Source organism: Spermophilus citellus (assembly GCF_964194105.1).
Source record: "Spermophilus citellus genome assembly, chromosome: 4".
NCBI classification, from domain to species: Eukaryota; Metazoa; Chordata; class Mammalia; order Rodentia; family Sciuridae; genus Spermophilus; species Spermophilus citellus.
The window spans coordinates 225,852,817-225,873,945 of NC_138185.1; the positions used below are offsets into that span (position 1 = coordinate 225,852,817).

At 57.5% G+C, this 21,129-nt stretch overlaps 1 protein-coding gene across 3 annotated transcripts; it reads left to right on the forward strand.

Annotated features, from left to right (window-relative positions):
- Positions 1 to 6: 6 nt before the first annotated feature.
- Positions 7 to 6,835, forward strand: TRMT61A (tRNA methyltransferase 61A). Of its 3 annotated transcripts, none has more exons than XM_081292207.1 (4): positions 7 to 152; positions 653 to 1,009; positions 3,384 to 3,650; positions 5,455 to 6,835. In XM_081292207.1, the coding sequence occupies exons 2-4, from the start codon at positions 679 to 681 to the stop codon at positions 5,739 to 5,741; spliced, it is 885 nt and encodes a 294-aa protein (XP_081148333.1). In that variant the 5' UTR covers positions 7 to 152; positions 653 to 678; the 3' UTR covers positions 5,742 to 6,835. The 3 variants fall into 3 exon arrangements, with proteins under 3 accessions (XP_081148333.1, XP_081148334.1, XP_081148332.1); XM_081292208.1 differs by having other exon boundaries at positions 87 to 209; XM_081292206.1 differs by lacking the exon at positions 7 to 152 and adding an exon at positions 222 to 246.
- Positions 6,836 to 21,129: the final 14,294 nt, after the last annotated feature.

Genomic DNA, 21,129 nt, shown 5'->3' on the forward strand with positions numbered 1-21,129 from the left:
TCTGGGAGGGCGCGAAGGGCAGCGCGGCGCTCCCAGAATCCCGCGCGCGGGGACGCGGCGCGACGTCATCCGCGCGCGCGGGCGCCGGAAGTGCGGTGTCTGCAGCTCTGCGCCGTAGGCGCACGTGTGGAGCCCGGTACCTGATGCGGCGGGTGAGCTCCGCGCAGCGTGAGACTCCTTCTTCGCGTCCCGCATCCCTCCGGCGCCTGGTTGGCGAGCCCTCCCCTTCGCGCCCCGAGCCGCCTTGTGGGTGCTGGGTGTGGGGAGGGGGTGCTCGGAGTCAGGCCAGGCTTTACCCCACTGGTCGCTTTCCGCTCCCCGGCTGGTGGATGCCTTGCAAAGGCCGCCAGCTCATCTCACGGCGGGGGAATGGAGCCAGGTTCCTCCCGGAAAAGGGTGATGAGAAGGGCAGGTCCTTCTGGGAATCCTGGGGTCCCGGCCATGGCTGAGCCTCAGTTTCTCCCGCTTTTTGGCCCTTCTCGTGCCCCAGACCAAGAAGGGCCTCAGATCTCAGTGCATCCCTCTTGAGCCAGCCACTTACCACCCCCATATCTCACTGCTCAGAACTTGGGTCTCACTGGCCTTATGTCCGGACCGCTTGTCCATATCCTGCCTCTTGGCCCTTTGTTCATGCCCATACTCCCCTCTCCAGGTCTAGCACTTGCAGACATCAACACAATGAGCTTCGTGGCCTATGAAGAGCTGATCAAAGAGGGTGACACAGCCATCCTGTCACTGGGTCATGGCTCAATGGTGGCAGTGCGTGTGCAGCGAGGGGCACAGACCCAGACCCGGCACGGTGTCTTGCGGCATTCAGTCGACCTCATTGGCCGACCCTTTGGCTCCAAAGTGATCTGCAGCCGAGGTGGCTGGGTGTATGTGCTTCACCCCACACCTGAGCTCTGGACTCTGAACTTACCACATCGCACACAAATCCTCTACTCCACTGACATCGCCCTGCTCACTATGATGCTGGAGCTGCGGCCTGGCTCTGTGGTTTGCGAGTCTGGTGAGTGCCTCAGGCTGCCTCAGTTCTGAGAAACTGATGGGGAGGTAGAGGTCAGAGCCAAGGTCCGGACATTCTGCAGCCTGCCCTTGGTGTGGACAGGCATGGCTAATCATTTTATTTTAGCAGCCTCTTTAGGGCGTGACTGCAGAGAGTGAGGGTAGAAGCAGGGAAGCCTGTTTGGTTGTGTTGTCATCGAATTTAGAAGTGGTGAGGTCTGGACCTGGAAGATCAGGAGGAGTTGGTGTCCTTGAGGGTCCTGCTTGCCTTGGTGGGGCAGGGCTGGTGTTACTTGGCGCTGACCAAGGTGCTAACTGCCCATCTCTATTCCTTTTGCTGCCAGAGAGACAGTATTACCCCTTCTTGGAGGGAGATGGGGGCTACTCCAGGATCTCATTGTAGTGGGGATCCTGCCCTGTATTCATTTATAGCCAGGAATTTACCTACCTCCAGTGAAGGCTGGCACCACTGTCACTGAGCCAGGGCCTGGGGGTGATGGAGTGATTGAGAGCTGTTATGTATGTGTGCATGTGCATGTTGGAACCACCTGGGGCGGTGATCAAGATGTGCCAAGAACAACCCTGGGCCCAGATGCAGCTGGATTCCTGGTGGTATGTTACTCAGGGTCTGGAAGAATCTCTGCTGCTGGTGTTTTGAGGCACCTCTCTGGGGTGCCTGGGACGTGGGGAGCAGGATTCAGAGCCAACTCTGTCAGCTCTCCCTGTGCTTCCTGAGCCAGGCATCAGCCTCTCAGATGCTCATCCTATTTTGTCAGTCTACATACTTCTGCTCTTCTGTGAGGTTGCAGCTTCCTGTCCTTAAATAAGAAGGTAGAAATTGAACCTGTATGACCACTTCAGAGCTGTTGATTGCGGGGAAGCTTGTAAGACAGGGTTTTGTGTTTGAGGGTAACTTAGAGGAACCCTCAGGCTAGAGTAGTCCTGGAAGATTTCTCTGAGGAGGGGATTAGTGAGTCAAAAATGATGAGACCAGGCACGGTGGTACACGCCTGTAATCCCAGAGGCTCCAGAGGCTGAGGCAGGAGGATCACAAGTTCCAAGCCAGCCTCAGCAAAAGCAAGACACTAAGCAACTCAGTGAGACCCTGTCTTTAAATACAAAACAGGGCTGGGGATGTGGCACAGTGGTCCAGTGCCCCTGAGTTCAGTGCCCAGTACCCAGGGAAAAAAAAATGATGAGCCAAGTGAGAACTGTGCAAAGGCCTGAGGTGGGAGATGCCCCTGAGGCGATAGTTGGCAAGGAGGCCAGTATGGTTGGAGCAGGGAGTGAGCTTAGGGAGGTAATGGGGTACCTCTCGGAGGATTTTCAGGAGTCTGGCTTTCACCTGAGTGGGAGGGGAGCCCAACTGACTGTGCAGAGGGGAGGTAACTGGATGACTGTAGAAAATGCTGCTGGCTGTGTCAACATAGGACTGAAGGTAGCTGTTGCAGAGAGCTGAGGGCAGTGGGGCATAGGTGAGACATGTGGATGGCAAGTTGGGACTAGCTTCTGGAGAGATTTGGAAGGAGGTGGCAGGAGTCCCTGGTGACTTGCATGTGGGATGGGAGAAGTGGGTTGATGGTGCCACTGTGACATCTGGCCCTAGCAGTGGGTGTTGTTGCCTGGGTCTGAGAAGCCTCACAGGGAATAGATCTGGGGTTGGATGGGGTCCAGCTTTGCACGTCAGTGCTAATGTGGCTGTGTGTTGAGGGGGAGGTAGCAAGTGCGGTGGGTGCTACACCAGGAATCGATGTGTTGCCATCAAGTAGGCACTTGAAGCTGTGGTGGGCCAAAGGCCAGCACAGGCCCTGCAGGACAGAGTTGAGCAGAGGGCAGCTATGAAGGAGGCTGGAGAGGAGTTAGGGAGACGGGTGATTTGGGGGGAAAACGGAGCTGTGGGGTAGGTTGACTGCTGTACCATGTACCCAAGGTCAGGGCAGGCTCGGGCAGAGCCACATGGGATGGATTTGGGCAGGGTTGGGGTCGGATGGACCTGAGTGGGCCAAAGAGCTCACGGGAGGGAGGTGGAAAGGAGGTGGGCAGCTATTAACAGAACCCTCAACTTGTGGAAGGTGCCAAGGCTGAAGGTGGGACAGGCCAGTGGGTTGAGGTTGCCACCATGGTATCTGAACCCTTTTTCTGTCAGCCCTGCTGAATCCAGGCCCTGGGCCTACACCTTGCTGGGACAGGGTAGCGGTGTCACTGCCCTCACCTGTACCTGAAACAGACATAGCCCATCTATTGTAGCCTCAGTGGCCCTGGGGTCAGCTGACCTCTTGGGCCCTCTGTAGGTCCCTCCAGGTGAGCATTAAGCTGTTTCCTGGGTGGCTGTGGGCTTTGAGCAACCCCCTGACACCTGTCTGGTCTTGTCTTGCCAGGCACTGGTAGTGGTTCTGTGTCCCATGCCATCATCCGCAGCATTGCCCCCACAGGCCACCTGCACACAGTGGAGTTTCACCAGCAGCGGGCAGACAAAGCCAGGGAGGAGTTCCAGGAGCATCGAGTGGGCCACTGGGTGACAGTGCGCACCCAGGATGTGTGCCGCAGTGGCTTTGGTGTGAGCCACGTGGCTGATGCTGTCTTCTTGGACATCCCATCACCCTGGGAGGCTGTGGGCCATGCCTGGGATGCCCTCAAGGTTGAAGGTGTGTAAGAGATTCTGGGAGGGCTGCAGCCTGTGGGGCTGAGAGTTTGGGGTAGAGCGCTGGGGCCGCCTCAGCTCTGAGTCAACTGGAGCCCAGGAAAGTGCAGACACCTCCAGGCCATGTAGTGGCAGTGGCTAGGCAAAGGCTCCTTTTTGACCTGGCTAAGGAATCAGGTTGGGGGGGATAGGCCCCTCTCCACTCTTGCAATGGACATGACAGACCTCTGGGGACTCTAGCAGCTCATCTGAGTGCAGGCAGGCTCTGCATGACAGGAATGGGGCAGTCCGGCTGTTTCCTGTAGTCTACCCTCCCCCCTGAGACAGAGCCAGGCAGCTGGCCCCTTTTAGGGAAGATGCCGGTGTGGAGGCGGAGCCCTGCAGGAGGCTAGGGAAGGAAGGTCGGGCCCCAAGCCAGGGAGGCGGCTGGTGAGTCCCAGGGATTTTGCCTTTTCTGGAAAAGGAGCTAGCCAAGAGCCAGGGCCACTCCCCTCACACCCCCAGCTAAGGGTTGCAGTGCAGAAGGTGGGGGCTGGACAGCCACTGCCTCCAAGACACAGGCCAAGGTCCTCCTGCTGGCTCAGGCTTGGCCTAGGACTCCTGTGTCCCTGGTCTTTGCTGAGCTGGCCTGGGCCTCAGGAAGGGGCAGCCTGTGGGAGTACACAGGCTCCTGGCATCCCCACACCTGCCCCCTATGGTGTGGCCCTGCCTACATAGGGGTCCTCTGCTTTGGGGTCCCTGGAGGGCCCAGGCCCAGGGATGCCTTCCTCAGGAGGAGCACTGAGGCACTGGTGCCTGTATGTTACCCCTTCCCATGTCCTGTTGAGCTCCTGGCCCCTGCCCTAGATCTGTGGGTTCTGGGTCCTGAAACTGCTCACTTTTTCATGGATCTGGTGTATGTTTTGTTTATTTTGTTTTGTTGTAATGCTGGGATGGAAGCCAGGGCCTCATGTGCTAAGGAAGCCTCCACCACTGAGCTGCACTGCCAGCCCCATTTCAGTTGTAGGCTTGTTTGTGGTGCCAGGCAGGGAAGCATATGGTCTACTCTGCCTCAGAGGTGACATTGCCTGTGGGTTGGTGTCAAGCTGCAGGCACAATGCCCATCCCCAGATCCCCCAGTGGCAGGGGTATGGCTGAGGGAACCCAGCCATGGGATGTTTGTAGACCTGCCTGGGCTTGACACACCTCTTCCCTGCCTCAGCTTCCCCATGACCCCTTGCCAGGATGGGGACCTGGGATGGACTCTCACATACTTCAGGTGGGCTGGGCAACACCGATGGGCTGCCCTGGTGGGAGGCGGTGGAGAGCTCAGACTATCTAACCTCAGGGTAAGCACCTCCTGTTCTCAGGAGCCAGCGACAGCCTCTAATTTCCTGTGACAGCAGCAGCCCACGTACCGCCCCAGTGCTGCCGTATATTTGGAGCTATTCCTGGCCCAGCTCTGACAGCTGTGCTGGCCTGGCCCCACCCCAACCCCAGCCTTGGCCCTTGGCTGCCTCCTAGAAGGCAGAATAAGCAGTCCCACTTGAGGCCAGTGAGATCCAGACAGTGGATTTGGCCTGGCTTCTAGGCACAGGAGGGGTTGGAGTGGTGGCCAAGCTGGACCAGTGGACTGTAGCTTCTTCCTTATGCTCCCAGGCTCCAGGATAGCTCCTGCCATAAGGCAGGCCAGCAGATGGGGGCTAGACTTCTGCAAGGTCCACGCACAGCCCTTTACCCAGGAGGTCCCTATTCTCTGTGGCCTGAGAGCTCAGAGGCTCTGCGGACTGCCTTAGGCCAATCTCTGACCCACCTCCTGCTCCCTGCAGGTGGGCGTTTCTGTTCCTTCTCACCATGCATTGAGCAGGTGCAGCGCACATGCCAGGCGCTGGCAGCCCGCGGCTTCACGGAGCTGAGCACCCTGGAGGTGCTGCCACAGGTCTACAATGTGCGCACTGTCAGCCTGCCCCTGCCTGACCTAGGAGCCAACGACCCACAGGCCAGCACAGGCACTCCTGCCAATCCTGACGCCAGCCCCTTCCGCAGCGGCACACCCATGAAGGAGGCTGTCGGCCACACAGGCTACCTGACTTTCGCCACCAAGTCCCCAGGCTAACAGGTCCTGGGGGGAGCGCCAAGGAGCTGGGAGCATCCTGGGGCAAGCAGGAACGCCAGGGGCCACCTTTTATGGCAGTGGATGCCTGCTGGGGTTTGTGTTTAGAAACAGATGGTGGGGCGGGGCTTGGGGCCTCCTGGGTGGCCAAAGGGGCAGACAAGGAGGGATGGCCATTATCATCATCTGTGGAAGGAGTACTTCTGCCCGCATCCCTGCCGAGCCCAGGATCTGGTCTGACTGCTCTTTGTAGTCAGTGTGAAACCTCACTGCCATAGGTTCTCCTGGGTGTTGAGGCTAAGGAGTGACAGGGTCTAACTCCTTTCTCAGGTGGACCTATGGGAGAAAGGGGTGGAGGAGGGTCAGAGCTTGCAGTGTCTCATAGGACTGGGGACCATCCCATCCCTGAGTCACTGGTGGTCCTGGGGCTTGGCCGGAAGCCATGGTGGAACTGCCCTGGAGCATGCTGCCCTACCCTGCCCATCTCTGCCTCTCCAGTTGCTGTGAGGACCGTGCTTACCTAGGATGCTGGGGAGGTGACCCTGCTGTCTGGCCTCCAAGGACCCAGGCCTCAGGTTTCCTCACATCCAGGGGCAGGATCTCCTGCCACCAACCCCCAGGAGGTTCATTCTGTAGCCCTGGCCCAGCCAGAGCCCTTTATGAGTTATCTTTGGGGTCATGCCGCAGCCTGACCTGCAGAGGAATTGCCCAGTATGATGGTTATTTGCTTCTGGTGACCTGGTGGCTCCATGTAGGAGCCGGTGCAACCCCAAACCTCTGGTGACCGACCCTGGGACTTCCTTGGCTTGTGGAGGAGGTCCTCCATGGGGACAGTAGTTCCAGTGGGGAGGAATCTCCAAAGAGGGCTCCTTTATCACCACCTCTGGAAGACTTAGGGCATGTTTCTCAAGGAGGGGGGGACATGAAGGGTGAGTCACCAGGGCTTTAATCCCTGGTGGTCACCCCAGTGCATGGCCTTGGGCCTGTGTCCAGCACTGAGGCCACTTGTGCAGAGCTAGCTGTCAGAGCCTCAGGTGCCAAGCCAGCATGGCTGGCTCCTATGTATGCCTAAACAATAAATGTGCTCTCCCGCTATGCTGACTGGCCTCTCACTGCCTACTGGTCCACCCTTAGCTAGTTTCCAGGGCAATCTGCCCTGCACTTGGCCCTCCTGGCCCCTGCCCCCTGCTTCTGCCTCTGTCCCAGGGTTGGCACTGTAGGGGCTCCAAACTCCAGGACAGTGGCATCCTGGGATTCAGTGGACAAATGGGCAAGTGTGTGGCCACCCCTCTCTAGCTGCAAGGGGGGCCCCTCATTTCTAGACCTGGGGGGAGTGTGAGGGTCCAAGAGTGCTAGTCCTCCATGGCCCATGTCCTGTGTGCCCTCCCTCCCCTAAAGAACCCACTGACCTTCCTGGTAGTGGTGTCCTGGTCCCTAGTCCCTGAAGTCTCTCACTGCAAGTCGCCTCTGGGTGGAGCTGACATAGCCCAAGAAGCCTGTGTCCCCTCAGAATTGTTCAGGGTCCCTAGCATGACTGGTCCTGCTCTAGGGATTTTATCCCTCTCTGGGACCTGGCCTGACCTCTAACCTCATGTCCAGCCTAGGGAATAGGCCAGGAGTTCCAGAGGGTCATGAACTGCTTGAGGGCACCCTGAAGATTTCATGCTGTCCCATACCTGCTCCATTCTGCCTGAACTGGCTTGCTGGCCTTGAGGAAGAGCCTGTGGTGACCCTCAGGGCACAGTACTACACAGTCACAAGCACACAGATCTCAAGGACTGCAGGGCCCAGGTGACTGAGGCTGGCAGCCCAAACTGCTGCCCTGGTTAAGTCACCAAGCCTGCCTTCAGGTAAAAAGACTCAGTACCTTTGAGGGGATGAGCAGCAGGAAAGCCAAGGCCACCCATGGTGCCCCATAGGACAGCTGCTGTTTGGATCTGGGCTGCTTGTAGCCCTCCTGCCCCCACCAACCATGAATCCTGCCATTTCTTGTCTGGAGCTCCATCTCATCCAGTGTCAAACTTGTGGATCCTTCAAGACCCACATAAATGTCCCTTCTTGGTATTGCTTTTCTTTTCTTTCTTTTTTCTTTTTTTTTTTTTAAGAGAGGGAGAAAGAGAATTTTTAATATTTTTTTTTTAGTTTTCGGCGGACACAACATCTGTTTGTATGTGGTGCTGAGGATTGAACCCAGGCCACACACATGCCAGGCGAGCACGCTACCACTTGAGCCACATCCTCAGCCCTTGGTATTGCTTTTCTAGACTTGGTCACACCCAGCTGGAGCACCTCATACAGCCGTCTTCTGTCCCCATTTCACCCTGATCACCCTGCAGGGCTGCCTGCATAGCAGGGGAGCAGAGACCAAGTGATGCCCAGGTCTGTAGACCTGGAGCCTGACTCCCAGGGGGCAGTGACAGGCTCACAGCCAGTGAGTGACCAGTCAGCAGGTCCTTGATGTCACCTGAGTCAATAACACAGAGTTTGTCATGGGGCCAGTGTTGGAAACTCCCTGCTCAGCCTGACGCTTGCTCTCCTTAAGGCCTCAGTTTTTCCTTGATGAACATCCATCTCCCACTGTGTGGCCAAGGAAATGACACACTTGGCTTCCTGCCAGCCTGACTCCCAGCTCCAAGTCCCTCAAGGCCCTGAGCATGTCCCCAAGTCAGACCCTGGCTTACCTGTTCCAAGGCTCATAGATGAGGATCCCACCCTGGGGACAGGAGGAATCTACCTGTGGGGGCCTGGCTCCAGGAAGCAGTAGGGCCTCAAGATGTTCCACCCCTCAACCAGGAACCAGGGCTGGGTCTTGATGGGGCATGGGTGGCATGAGGGACACTAGGTCACTGAGGGAGGTCATGCTGCCACACTGTCTGCCAGCCTATCAACTTGCCCTCCTCCCCCTCTGCCTGGCACTCTGCAGAGGCCTCATTCTTTCCTGTGTGCTGGAGAGCTTGCCAGGCCAGGGAGACGATGCCACTGTCACCCCAGCATGGCCTGCTTATACAGGTGAAGGGACAGGCCCAGAGTCTCACCTGCCTCTGCCCACCCCACCTCATTAGGGGCTCAAGGGGTTGGGCTGACCCACATCCTGCCCGGTCTGGAGAACTGCTCCAAGCACAGGCTGGGGGCTATGGGCTGCAGGCCAGCCTGGGGGTGCCCTGCCTCTTGGTAGGTAGAGTGGAGGGTCCTCTGGGAGGGGCCTGGCTCCAGGTCTGGGCCTGCAGTGCCCCAGGACAGCATGCAGGAGAGCTGCTTGTGTGTGGCCCTCGAGACTGTCTTCACAAACTTGGGGGGCCTTCATCCAGCAGGTGTGCCTTGGGCACCTGCCCTCTACCAGGCCTCCTAAATATGCTCAGGGTAGCCTGGATCTGCCTCCAGGGACTCCCAAGAACTAGGCACAGGTGGGCACATGGTTCAGGTGAAATGTGGCCAGTGGGCCAGTGGAGGTTGGAAACAGGAGGGTCCAAGGAGTCCCCACAAAGAAGGGGCAGAAATCTGTACTTGATCTTGTGGGCAGTGTAGCTCACATGGATAGCTGCTCTTATCAGGGATAGGCAGGCCTCTGGAGAATGTGGGCACTGGGGGGCTCAGCCTTTGGGCTCCCTGGGAGAGCCACTTGGGCTCAAGGTGGGTGGCATCCTGTGGATGAGACAGTGCCTTCTCAGTGGGCTCCTGAGTGAGTCTTATCAGCAGTGGGAGCACAGCTCACAGCTTGCCACGGTTGCTTCTGCCCTAGTGAGACCACACTGCTGCTGCTGAGAAGCCCTCCTTTTTCCATCTGTTTCAGAATTCAAGGCCAGAATTTGGGTCCATGTGAGGTCTTTAGACACTTGCATATCTTTTGCACCTCAGGGCGTTTGCGTGGTTATCAGGATTACAGGAGAGATTTGCAATGGAGACTTATGGAAAATCCAGGTCATCTGCTTATGGGTGCTGTGGACTGGAGCTGGAAGCAATACTGCCTGGGCTAGGCACAGGCAGATGGCACCACATTTGACCTCTACAACCTTCCAGGCAGATGTATTGGTTAGTGGCCACCACACACATCCTGCACACAACCCCCAGAACTCTTCATGGTGTTGAGTTGTGCTCTTGGGCAGCCTCAGCAAGGCTCACTCTTGTGTTGTGCTCTGCTCTCCTCCTGCTGGGACTGGCAGCCAGCATCGCATGTTCAGGCATGGCAGGGGCCAGCCCAGATACACAGGTCTTCGCAAGCCTTTGCTCACTCCCCTGTGCTGGTCATGCACATCTCATGCTGAACCCAAGCCCAAAGGTTGGAGAGACCCTGTGTTGCTAGGAGGAGGAGTTGCAGGATCACAGCTAGGCAGGAGGGCTGGAAGGTGAAGGAACAGGACCCTTCTGCCTTTGCTGACCCAAGAGCTGAGCTTCAAGAGATGACTTGGAGCAGGGTGTGTTGGCCCCAGAGCCTCTGTCAGTACAGCTGGCCTGGCCAGTCTGGGAAGCAGGCTCTGTACAGAGGGTCATCAGCAAGCAGGGACTGTGGTGTTGCTGCTGGCCCAGCCCTAGCGTTGGCCTGGACAGCCTACATAGAGTCTCTGTGCCCAGGGGCCTGTGGGTTTCAGCCCGGGACGAGGGCGTTTCAAAGTCAGGCTGCCTCTGAGGCGGGAGGGAATAACTCAGCTCCCACCAGGCTGAGAATAGCTCAGAATTGGGTCACGCTCACCGAGAGCTCCGGTCACAGCCTCCAGCCTTTGACAATAATCAGCTTTCTCCCGACATCTGTCCCTTCCAGGGGGAGGCAAGAGCTGGCATATTTGCTGAAGAAAGTGGTGGGGAGAGGAGGCTATTTTTAACGGGGAGTCTTGCCTCACCTGCACCCCAGTGGCTGGTCCCACACCCTCCATCCCAGAGGCCGGCAGCCTCCCCCTCCTGCCTACCCTGTGCCTCCCTCCACTTCCAGGATCAGCAACCTCCCATGTGAGCCAGGTGGTGAGAGCAAAGCACCTATGGGTGCCCTGAGGATGTCAGGTGGGGTCAGCCAGGAGGCTGGAACCTGGGCCACCCCTCCTGTGCCCTGGTTGGCCTGGTCCTGTCTTCTGAGGGTTGGGTGGCCACATGCTGCCTCCCAAAGTCCCCTATCCTCTGAGCCCTGCTGACCCATCCTGGGCTCTCCCCTCTACTATGGATAAAGGAGACCTTAAGCAGACACCCTCCTCAGACTCTAGGGGCTCAAGTTTCTCAGGCCCAGGGTCCTTATCCAAGGTGGCACCTTGCCAGCTCACTCAACCCAAGCTCCCTAAGCACATTTCCACAAAGGCTCCAGCTGAACGTGCTACCCTGCAGCAGCAAGCAAAGGCAGCCTTCATCCCCACCTTGGGTCCTCCAGGGGCCAGGGCCCTCACCAGCCTGTTCTGGTTCCAAACCCTGTGCCCCTCCCCTGCCTCCCAGTCTGCCCCAAGCAGCCCAACTTGAACCTTGGTTTCCAGTTGTCCTTCAATCCCTGGCCCTAGGGATGAACCCATGTGTCCCTCCCTGTCTGGACACAGGTGTGTGTTTGGGGGAGGAGTGACATTTCTTAAGAGCTCAGTTCCTTCCACCTCTGGCACTAATGAGGTGTGTCATGCCCAGGTAGTCTTCAACCCTCCATCGGTGGCCACCCAGCCACCCAGGCTGGGCTCCTGCAGAGGAGGGGACTCTAGCTTTCTCTCCAGATGTGACTGAGTGCAGGTGTACCCAGGCAGCATCTGCATCTCCTGGGAGTTCTGAAGAGACGACTTCAGGTCCACCCCAGACCTCTTCATCTGAAGGTGCATTTCAGCCAGGCTTGGTGGTGCACACCTATAATCCCAGTGGCTCCAGAGGCTAAGGCAGGAGGATTGTGTGTTCAAATCCAGCCTCAGGGACTGGGGATGTGGCTCAAGTGGTAGCGCGCTCGCCTGGCATGCGTGCGGCCCGGGTTTGATCCTCAGCACCACATTACAAACAAAGATGTTGTGTCCGCCAAAAACTAAAAAATAAATATTAAAAAAATTCTCTCTCTCTCTCTCTCTTAAAAAAAAATCCAGCCTCAGCAACTTAGTGAGGCCCTAAGCAACTCAGCAAGACCCTGTCTCTAAATAAAATATAAAAAAGGACAGGGGGTATGGTTTAGTAGTTAACCTGGGGTCAATCCCTGGTACCCCCCAAAAATAACTAAAAAGGCACATTTCAGACAGGGTTCTGAGGGACTGGAATAGCATTGATGTTTGACAAACACTAGTTTAGCTAATCTTTGTCTTCTCTTTGCTGTAGCAACTAGGAAGCTCAGCCAAATTTGCTGCCCATCTAACAAGAATGAACAAAATTTTATCATTTCTTCTTCTCACCTAGTTTTGCCTGAGTCTTGCCCTCCTCCTCCCAGAGTATCCTTGAGAAGACTGAGATAGGTGATGTCACAGGCCTTCAGAGCCCATGTCCTTGCTGCCACTTGGGTACATGCCAGTGAGTAGTATATTAGGGTGCCAGGCACATTCTTGTGACATAGTAGATGCCCTTCCTAGGTAAATGTTCCTGCTACATGTCAGGCACATGTGTTTTGTTTTTTTTGTTTTTTTTTTTTTTTAAAGAGAGAGTGAGAGAGGAGAGAGAGTGAGAGAGGAAGAGAGAATTTTTAACATTTATTTTTAGTTCTCGGCGGACACAACATCTTTGTTTGTATGTGGTGCTGAGGATCGAACCCGGGCCGCATGCTTGCGAGGCGAGCGCGCTACCGCTTGAGCCACATCCCCAGCCCCGGCACATGTGTTTTGATTCTTTACAGACCACAAAGCAGTTCTCATGTTCCAGGGGTCTGAACCATTCCTAAGCTTCAGCCATTTCATGTTCAGGAAACATCCATGAACCTGAGGTTCTCAAATGTGGTCCTTGCACCACATTTGGGATTGCTGTCTCTCCAGGTGATTCCACCTCACAGCTGCCCTGGGACCCCCAAAGGCAGAAACTGGAGGCTCAGCACAGTGCTGTGCAAGGACCTCATGAAGTCTCATCGGCAAACCAAATGTTTCATTTTAAAAAATGAGGTAACTGGGAATTGAACCCAAAGCCCTCTTCCATCATTTCAAAGTAAAATAAAAAGGGCTGGGAATGTGGCTTAGTGGCAGAGTTCAATCCCCAGCACCACAAACAACTTTTACAGGTAACTCAGGTGGATGGATGCAGGGGAAGAGCAGAGTTGGTACAATGAAGGGAGGTGGGCCCTTATGCTGCTGGGAGATGGGTGCTGGGCTCCCCAGGCCTCTCTCTTGTGTTTCGTTGACCTCTTCCATAATCAGATGTGCCCAGCACCACTGCTCCCAGCCTTGCCTTCACCAGGGTCCCTCCACATAGGTGAACTGTGGGGCTTCCCAGGTTCTCCAGCATTGGGATGGCATCAGAGCCTGGGGAGGAGAGAGCAGTGGGTCATGTACTGTAGAGCAGGTGGGGAGAGAGGGGGTGGCTCTGTCCCTAGCAAGGGTCACTGTGTGTCCATCCTCTGTTCCTCCAGGCGTGGCTGTCAGCCAGGAACAAGTTCACTGTGGGTTAGGATGTGTCCCCAGCATGGCCCAGCACTGGGGCAGGAGGAGAGCAGAAGCTGGAGGCTGAGCTGCCCCCACTTTTGCCCCTTAGGAGGTGCTGGCTTCTTCTGATCGCTCCAATGCCAGGGACCTCCTGTGTCTTCCTTCCAGACCCTCCTGGCAGTTCTGCTCTGCCTTCCCCAGCCCTGCTGTCACCCCAGAAGATAGCTCAGAACCATGTTTCCTTGCACCCTAATCTGTGGACAGTAGGATATGCCCATTTAACAATCCAAGCGTCTTGACCAGCATATACACCCATGAGACCACCTCAGCCCTGCCAACCCTCTCCCAGGCCTGCTTCCTGTTACATCAATCACACTTGTGCAGTGGCTAGATTGGCACACTGGGGCAAGAGACAGAAATGTGCGGTTTCTGAACAGACTGGTCTGCCCAGAAAGCCCCTCTGTGGCAAGGAACTGGCTCATGGTAGTCAGCAGTGCCCAGCTGCCTGCACTGGTCTCCATGATCCCCAAGAGAACTGGACAGTGTGGGTTGCTGGACATGCAGGGTGAGCGAGGTCCCTGGCCTGGCTTCTGCCCAGAGGCCTGGGGCCTGTGAAGGCCTGGCCTGCTGAGGAATGCAGCCCAACTGTGGGTGGCGGGCAGCTGAGGGGTGGGGACAGTGGGGGCAACAGAGGCATGTTACTAAGCTACAGGCACAGTGGACGCTCAGAGCACCAGGCAACAGGGAAGGAGGCATTTCTTGGTGGGGGAAAGCTTGACAACTCAGGCCACTGGTGTCCCCAGGAGGTCCAGGTGCACTGGCTGCCTGTCCCCTCAGGTGAAATGTGGTCTGCCTCTAGTGGGCCTTTAACCCAGACCCACCAGCTGGCCCTGCTATCCAGCCTGCTCTCTCACTCCTACCCTGACAAGGAGGCCTGTCCTCTGCCCCTCCTCCCTTCCTTTGACAACTGACCCTCCCACCTGCAGCATGTAGCCCATCAGGGCAGGGCTTGGAGCTGTAGTGGAACTCCAATCCCCATCCCCAACTCTGGATTCAGTGCCCACCTGAGGCCCCAGGGCTTCCCAGTGTCCTGCTGGCCACCGCTGGTCTGGGACAGAGACTGGGTTTGTTTTGCTCTGGTAGGGCTCCACTTCCTCCCTCCGCGGAGAGACTGCTAAGGAAGCTCCAGGGCTTTGGTGCTGCCAGCTGGCCCTGGGGGCAGTCATTGAGGGCCTGTAGCCTCCTACTGGCCCACCACAGTTGCTTCTTGAGTTCCTAGGTCCCACCCCCAGGCCTTTGCCCTCACCGTGTTCTGATGCACATCCTCCAGTGCCTCTGGGGACCTCCTGCATTGGGAGTTGGGCCTTCAAAAACCCCAATCCTTCCCCAAGACACCCATCTTGGCATGGTGGGGAGGTGCTGGGTCCCAGCTGAGCTGCATGTTTTTGGTGGTCCAGGATACTGTCCAATTCTAGGTCCTATAGTTGGCGCTTGGTATAGATACACTGTGGCGCATTCGAGGCCACATTCCGTCCTCACATGCACATGCAATTGGAGTCCCGGCTACTGTTAGCACAGTTTTTACTACCTGATCTCTGCCACCGGTGCCTGTCCTGGTCCTCACTGACCTGCTGGCTGGGCTTGGGCCCTCCTCAGGGGTGTCAGTGCAGCCCAGGGCAGAGAGGTGACATTTGCTCCTCCACTGCAGACAATGTGGGAGCAGCAAGGCTGAAGAAGGTGGGGCTGGGAGCTTTGAGCCAAGTGCTCACCCTCCGGGAGCCTTAGTCCCCCTCAGTGCCCAGGAGCTGCCCAGAGAAGTGCCCAGGAACATCCCAGGCCCACTGCTCTTCACTCCACCCCTGATGCACATGGGCACCAAGGGCCTTGGAGACATGGCTTTGACAGCTGATCAGCACTGTTGGGATGGTCACCCAGAGCCCACCCGGGCCAGGGGACACAAGCTGCCCAGTCCACGTCCTAATGCTTCAGTCCCCCTCTACTGGACCCTACCGTGTCCTGGGAACTTGCCTGCCTGCCTTGGGGACTGCCTTGGGGACCCAGGCAGACAGCTGGCCCAGCCCTCCACCAGGCCTTTTGTGATGGGGGTCTGCTCGCAGCAGGTGCTGTCACTTAGGGGGAGGTAGCAGCTCTAGTGCCACTCTGCTTCCCAGGGAGGAAGTCCAGGCTCTCTACTGTTGAGCCCGGGCCCCTCAGGGTCTCTCCTAGGCCAGGAGCTGGGGACAAAGAGGCAGCTGCCATTCAGGCAGGGTGGGGGCCCACAGTCTTTGTATGTGCCCAGCCCCTCTTGGTGACCTCACCACCGGCCAGAAAAGGGCCCTTTCTTCCCAAAGGCGGCAGTTGGGAATCCGCCTGGGGACAAAGCCGCTGCCAGGCGGGAACCAGTGAGTGGCCGCCCCCCTCATGGCATAAATTAGGAGTGGAGGAGGGGAAGGCCGGTACAGCTGGCGCCTGGGGGAATTATGCATGATTGTGCCTGGGAAGACACCCCTCAATTCATGTGGGGTGTAAGGGGCTGGCCTCTCCAGGCTCATTCATTCACGGCTTTTCCTTCCTTCATTCCTCAGATGGATGCCAGGCACTGGCCCCAGCACAAGGGGATGCAGTAGAGGTGATAAGTGGGGGGGCTTTCAGTCCAGAGGAGTTTGGGGACAAATGGATCACAGCTTCTCACTGCCCCAGTACTTGGGCCAGTTGGAGAGACCCTGTAGCCCTAGCAAGCACTGTCACCAGCAGGGAGGGGGGGATGTCACAGCCACCCAGCCTGAGGTCACACAGAGGCCTCTGAGGGGCTTCAGAGAGGCCAAGAAAATATTTGCTTTTCTATGTGTGGTGTCAAGTGACACCTCCACCGCTCATGTGGGGCCAAGGAGAGCTTCCTGTCCCCAGGGTGCTTCACAAAGCCGCCTCACAGTCCTGCTGGCCCTCAGCCTTTCCTGGCCTCTGTGGGGCACTGTCCCCACCCCTGCTGGAGACCCTGGAGGAATGGGCATCAAGGTGGCCAGCAGGGGACAGAACAGACGGGTGGCCTAGAGGGTTGACTGGCTGGGGTCATGCTGAACCCTCAGGCTGCCTCACAAGTGCCCATTTCTCTGTCCAGTGTCTAGTGGAGGCCCACTGCCCAGGATCCCCAAGCCTCTCCTCAGCCTCCCCAGGCACTGGACCCTTGTCCCAACCCTGAAGCTCTGAGTGCTGATGACTCAGCAGGAGGAGGCAGTGGGCCCTGGGGGGTCAGGCCAGGCTGAGAGGCAGGCCCTGGTGTGCTGGACCATCAGCTGATGCCCAGGAGGTCTCTCCACTGCCCTAAGCCAAGTTCAGCCCTGGTGTCCTGGCCACACTGAGGACAGAGAGTCAATTGGGTGCCCAGGGGCACGAAAGGTCCTGCCTGCAAAAGAGGAAAGCTGGTGTCTCTGGGCTTGACTCAGTCCTGACCCGGGGTCTCAGATTGGCATGGCAGAGGCATTGCAGTCACCAGCAGCAGAGACCCTGAGATTTCTGGGGCTGGGAGACTTTCAAAGCCCTGCTGGGTCTACAGCCACCCAGAGGCAGGGTGCACCTACTGGGCACTGGACCACCCTACACCCCATCTTTTTTTTTTTTAATTTTTTTTTAATATTTATTTTTTAGTTCTCGGCGGACACAACATCTTTGTTGGTATGTGGTGCTGAGGATCGAACCCGGGCCGCACGCATGCCAGGCGAGCGCGCTACCGCTTGAGCCACATCCCCAGCCCACCTACACCCCATCTTTACCCCCATTCATGGATTAACAGAGTGAGTCTCTGCAGATCTGACCCAGGCCAAGGCTCCCGGGGCACGAATCCACCAAAGACTGGGGTGTGCAGCCCCACCAGGAGACAGAACAGCCCTCTGCCCCCTCCCTAGCCGAGCAAGCTGGCGGGGGCGGGGCGTAAGTAGGACAGTGCTTTGTGCAGCCTGCGTTGCCATGGTGCCACTGCAGCCTGTGCGAGCTTCCTTTTGGACCTGTTCCCAGGACACCCCGAGCCAGCCGCAGGCCCTCCCAGCCCCTGCCAAGGCCCCATCCAGTCAGGGGCTGCTCACAGTCTTGGAGCCCTTGGCTGTCCCCAAGCTTCAGGGGCAGTGTCTGAGCCACCAAGCACACACTCACACACACCTCTGTCACGTACACAGTGCTGTCCACACTGGTGCCACATACTTGCAGACATTTGTATACCTCACGTGCACCCATGCATGCACACACGTGCCGCACAGCACACACACACACTCACACATCCACACTGCATACCTGCATACAGCTACACAGGCACACACCGAAGTGAGGACCACAAGTCCCTAAGAGCTTGGGCTCTTCAGGTGGCCCTCCACAGAGCTGAGCCTCCAAAGACCCCCAGGGCCCAAGGGACAGCCCAACCCAGAGGACCAGAGACCTTGGCCCAGACCACCTCACCACATCTGTCAGTTTGCTGAGACTCAGGTCATGGTTGCATCTGGGGAGGGGCCTAAGTGGGAGTGTGAGTGCAGGGCATTGCCACCACCAGACTCGGACCCATGGGAGACTCAGGGACCCTTACCGAGAGGCATGGGACTTGCGGGGCTGAAGGGACACATATAGGCACCCCTTGCACAATGTTGTGTGTCACACCTGGCACTAGACATGAGTCACCTCATTTGATCCTCAACCCCACAATGCAGTGGGTGTTGTTGCCCCATTATAAGCAGGACACAGTGGCCCAGAGAGCACTGGTGGCAGGGTGGCAGGACTCTGTCTAAGTGTGAGGGAGGGTGGTCTCTGGGCCTGGCAGAGTACTGGAGCTGAGGCACACAGAGGCCCTGGATGGCCCAACCCAACTTCGTGGTCAGCTGACATCAGTGGCTGGTTTGAGCGACTGTGGAGGGAATTGGCCCTAAGCGTTCCTGGCCTCCCCAAATCCCTGCTAATGAGGCCCTCACTAAAGGTGGGTGAGGAGAGGGTGGCTTCCCTGTGGTTGGTGCCCTGGAAGGGGCAAGCTGGGGAGGCTAGGGCCCTTTCCTAGGGGGAGAACACACCCAGGTCCTCTTTGAAGACCCTGTCTGGAACCTTTGGTCTGCTGCCTCAGCCTCCCTGTCTGATCACACAGAGAGGGTGGATCTGAGGAGCAGGAATGCTCAGCAGGACAGGTGGGAAGAGGAGGGACAGACAGCCCCCACCAACAGTGGTGCACCTGCACCTCTCCCCATGAATCTGTCCAGCATGGTCTTCAGAGTCAACACAGGTCTGCTAGACCCCAGGCCCTGGAAAAGTATGGGATTCCCAGACTTGTCAGTCCTGTGGAGAGGCCTGAGCAAGGCTGCAGTGCCCAGGCTTTCAGGCAGGGCCTCAGCTTGGTCTACTGCAGCACAGGGGGCAGGGCAGAGGAGCTCTTGCAAGGCATGCTGCCCCTGGGCAGGGCAGGGAGGGGCTGAGAGGCCCAGTGGGTTCTTTGGGCAGGGAAACCACTTAGGAGTGAGAAGCAGGAGAGGCTTCATGGACAGCCCATGCTACCTTGTGGTGAGTGGGTCAGCCAGAACTGGGCTTGGGTTCCTGGGTGACTAGGGAGAAAGGGCAAGGCAGGAGGTGGCCAGACTTGGGGATGGGAGATGGCCAGAGGAGGGCCTGGCCTGCTTTTGCAGCTGCAGTGCCTGGCACTAAGCCTTATTTTTGGCAGTAGTGTCTGCTCTGCAAGACTGGGTTGGGGGACAGGTCAGTTTCCATCACTGTGCCTTGGGACACCCACCAGGCCCCACGGGAGAAAGCGAGGCTGCTGGGGCAATGCTTTTGCCCTATATACCCTGCAGCATCCAGTTGCCTTGGGCAGTGTAGAGTTGGCCTCACAGGCATGCTGTGGACATGACTCCTTGCCTGTGCACTCTCCCCTGAGCTGCCAAGCCCACTGTGTCATATGGGGACCATGCCTGCACAAAACAGGTCCTTCAAGGCCTGATTGTTCCACATCTGCTGCAGGGGAACTGAGGCCTGCCGTACAACAGGGCTCTCTAGGGCCCCTGGAGACCCAGTAGCACGGGGAGAGGCCTGTGCAGGGTGGAGACCATCCCTTCCTTTCCCTGTCACCTCAGGCAGCCTTCCTGATGCCAGGCTAGACCAGTTCCCAGTCCCTGTGCCCCAGGTCTTCAGCCCCTTTCTTCCCTCCAGTTTCATGGACCCTCTCAGCCCTCCAGTTTCAACCCCCAACCCATGGTGCATGACGGGCTCCCTGCCCCAAGGACCCAGGATTGGATAGGATAGTCCAGCTCTGGGGCATCTGTCAGAGGCAGAGCATCACACAGTCGGGTGAGGCTGGCACACAGGGCCAGGGCTGGGGAGGTCATTGAAGTCTTCTTTCAGAGGTGGCATTTGGTTTGGGCAAGGAGCACAAATTACCCAGGAAGGAAAGTCAGAAGCCAGACAAGGGTCCAGCCTGTGCAGAGACGTGGGGCAGACAGGCCCCACCTGGGGAAGGATGTATTCTTGCCCCCCAGGCTTCAGGCCACTGCCACCTACAGCAGTGGTACACGTGGGCCTTCTGGAAGCTGGTGTGGTAGGCCTGAAGTGGTACCCTGTGGCCAAGTGAAGGTAGTTCAAAGGGTCAGAACTGCGAGGTCTGTAGGGGCTCCATGCCAACATGAGATTGCAGCAGGTGGTCACCAGAAGCCCAGCTCAAGTGCTATCCACCTCCAGACACAGAAGCTGCAGCACAGGTGGTAACCATGGCCACCTGTCCTCACTAGCTAGGACAGGTGCACCTGGCGGTGGCCCAGCCATGACAGCTGCACCAGCCCCAGCCGTCTGGCCCTTCCAGTGCCCTGGCCTTAGCAAAGCATGGCCTCAGGCGCCACCTGGTGGCTTCCATGAAAGAATGAGGTAGGCATGTAGGGGCTCAGAGGGGCTATGTGTGCCTTGTTGGGGGCGTTCCAAGGTCAAAGGGCCCCAAATTCTGTGCCGGTGAGCTATCCTGCAGGGCAGGCTGGTGGAGGGTGGTGTGTGGCTAGCTCTGTCTGGAGTCCTCTCTCCCACTGGCCTGGCCAGAGCTGACACTTGTCACTGCAGGTGCCAGTGGGCAGTGGGGCTCAGGCAGACAGAAGAGCCTGGGCTGCAGGCCCTACCCCTTACAGGCCCTGGTCCTTGCACTGTCACCTAGAAGGACCCCCTCTACAGGCAGCACCTGTATAAATATCCATGGCAAAAGTCACTGGGTCAGACTAGGAGTGATTTTCCTACCTAAGCCTCCTAAGTAGCTGAGGCCAGAGAGTACCCAGTGCCAGAGGGGTGCCTGTGCCTGGCTGTTCTTGGTAGGGAGCCTCTGGCCTGGGAGGTGACCCTGCCCACACTGTCCCCCCACACAGAGGCCCCAGGGACCCCTCCCTACAGACTCACCTGACTGTCCACCTGGCTCTGGTCTCAGGATCTTTACAGTTTCTTCTGCTAACCCACTTCCGTTGGCCTTTTTTTGGCCCCTGCCCTTCTTTGGGGTGACCTAATCAGGAGTGAGGGCTGGAAGATGCCCTTCCCCATGAAGGTGGAAACTGGAATCCTCAGAGGAAGTGGGGTACCTGCACCCAGGGCCTGAGGGCCACTGCTCTGAGTGACCCATACACAGTGCTGAGAGCAGACCTCAGCCCAGGAGAAGGCAGCCAGGCAGCTCGCCGTCCCAGGACCAAGGGCTGCACCTGGATCTGTGCCTTGAGATTCTTTGCACCTTTTGTGTGCATGGGGTGGGGTACTTGGGTGGAAACCCAGGGCCTCACACATGCCAGGCAAGGGTTCTATCACTAAGCTACATCCCCAGCTCTTTATTTTATTTTATTTTTTTATTTTGGGGTGTGGCTACTGAACTCAGGGGCACTTGACCACTGAGCCACATCCCCAGCCCTATTTTG

Bases quoted from the DNA above. Each gene is read 5' to 3' on its own strand.
- TRMT61A (XM_081292207.1), top strand. From the start codon at position 679: ATGAGCTTCGTGGCCTATGAAGAGCTGATCAAAGAGGGTGACACAGCC. The intron at 1,010-3,383 runs GTGAGTGCCTCA...TTGTCTTGCCAG, and splicing joins CTCTGTGGTTTGCGAGTCTG to GCACTGGTAGTGGTTCTGTG. The intron at 3,651-5,454 runs GTGTGTAAGAGA...TGCTCCCTGCAG, and splicing joins GGATGCCCTCAAGGTTGAAG to GTGGGCGTTTCTGTTCCTTC.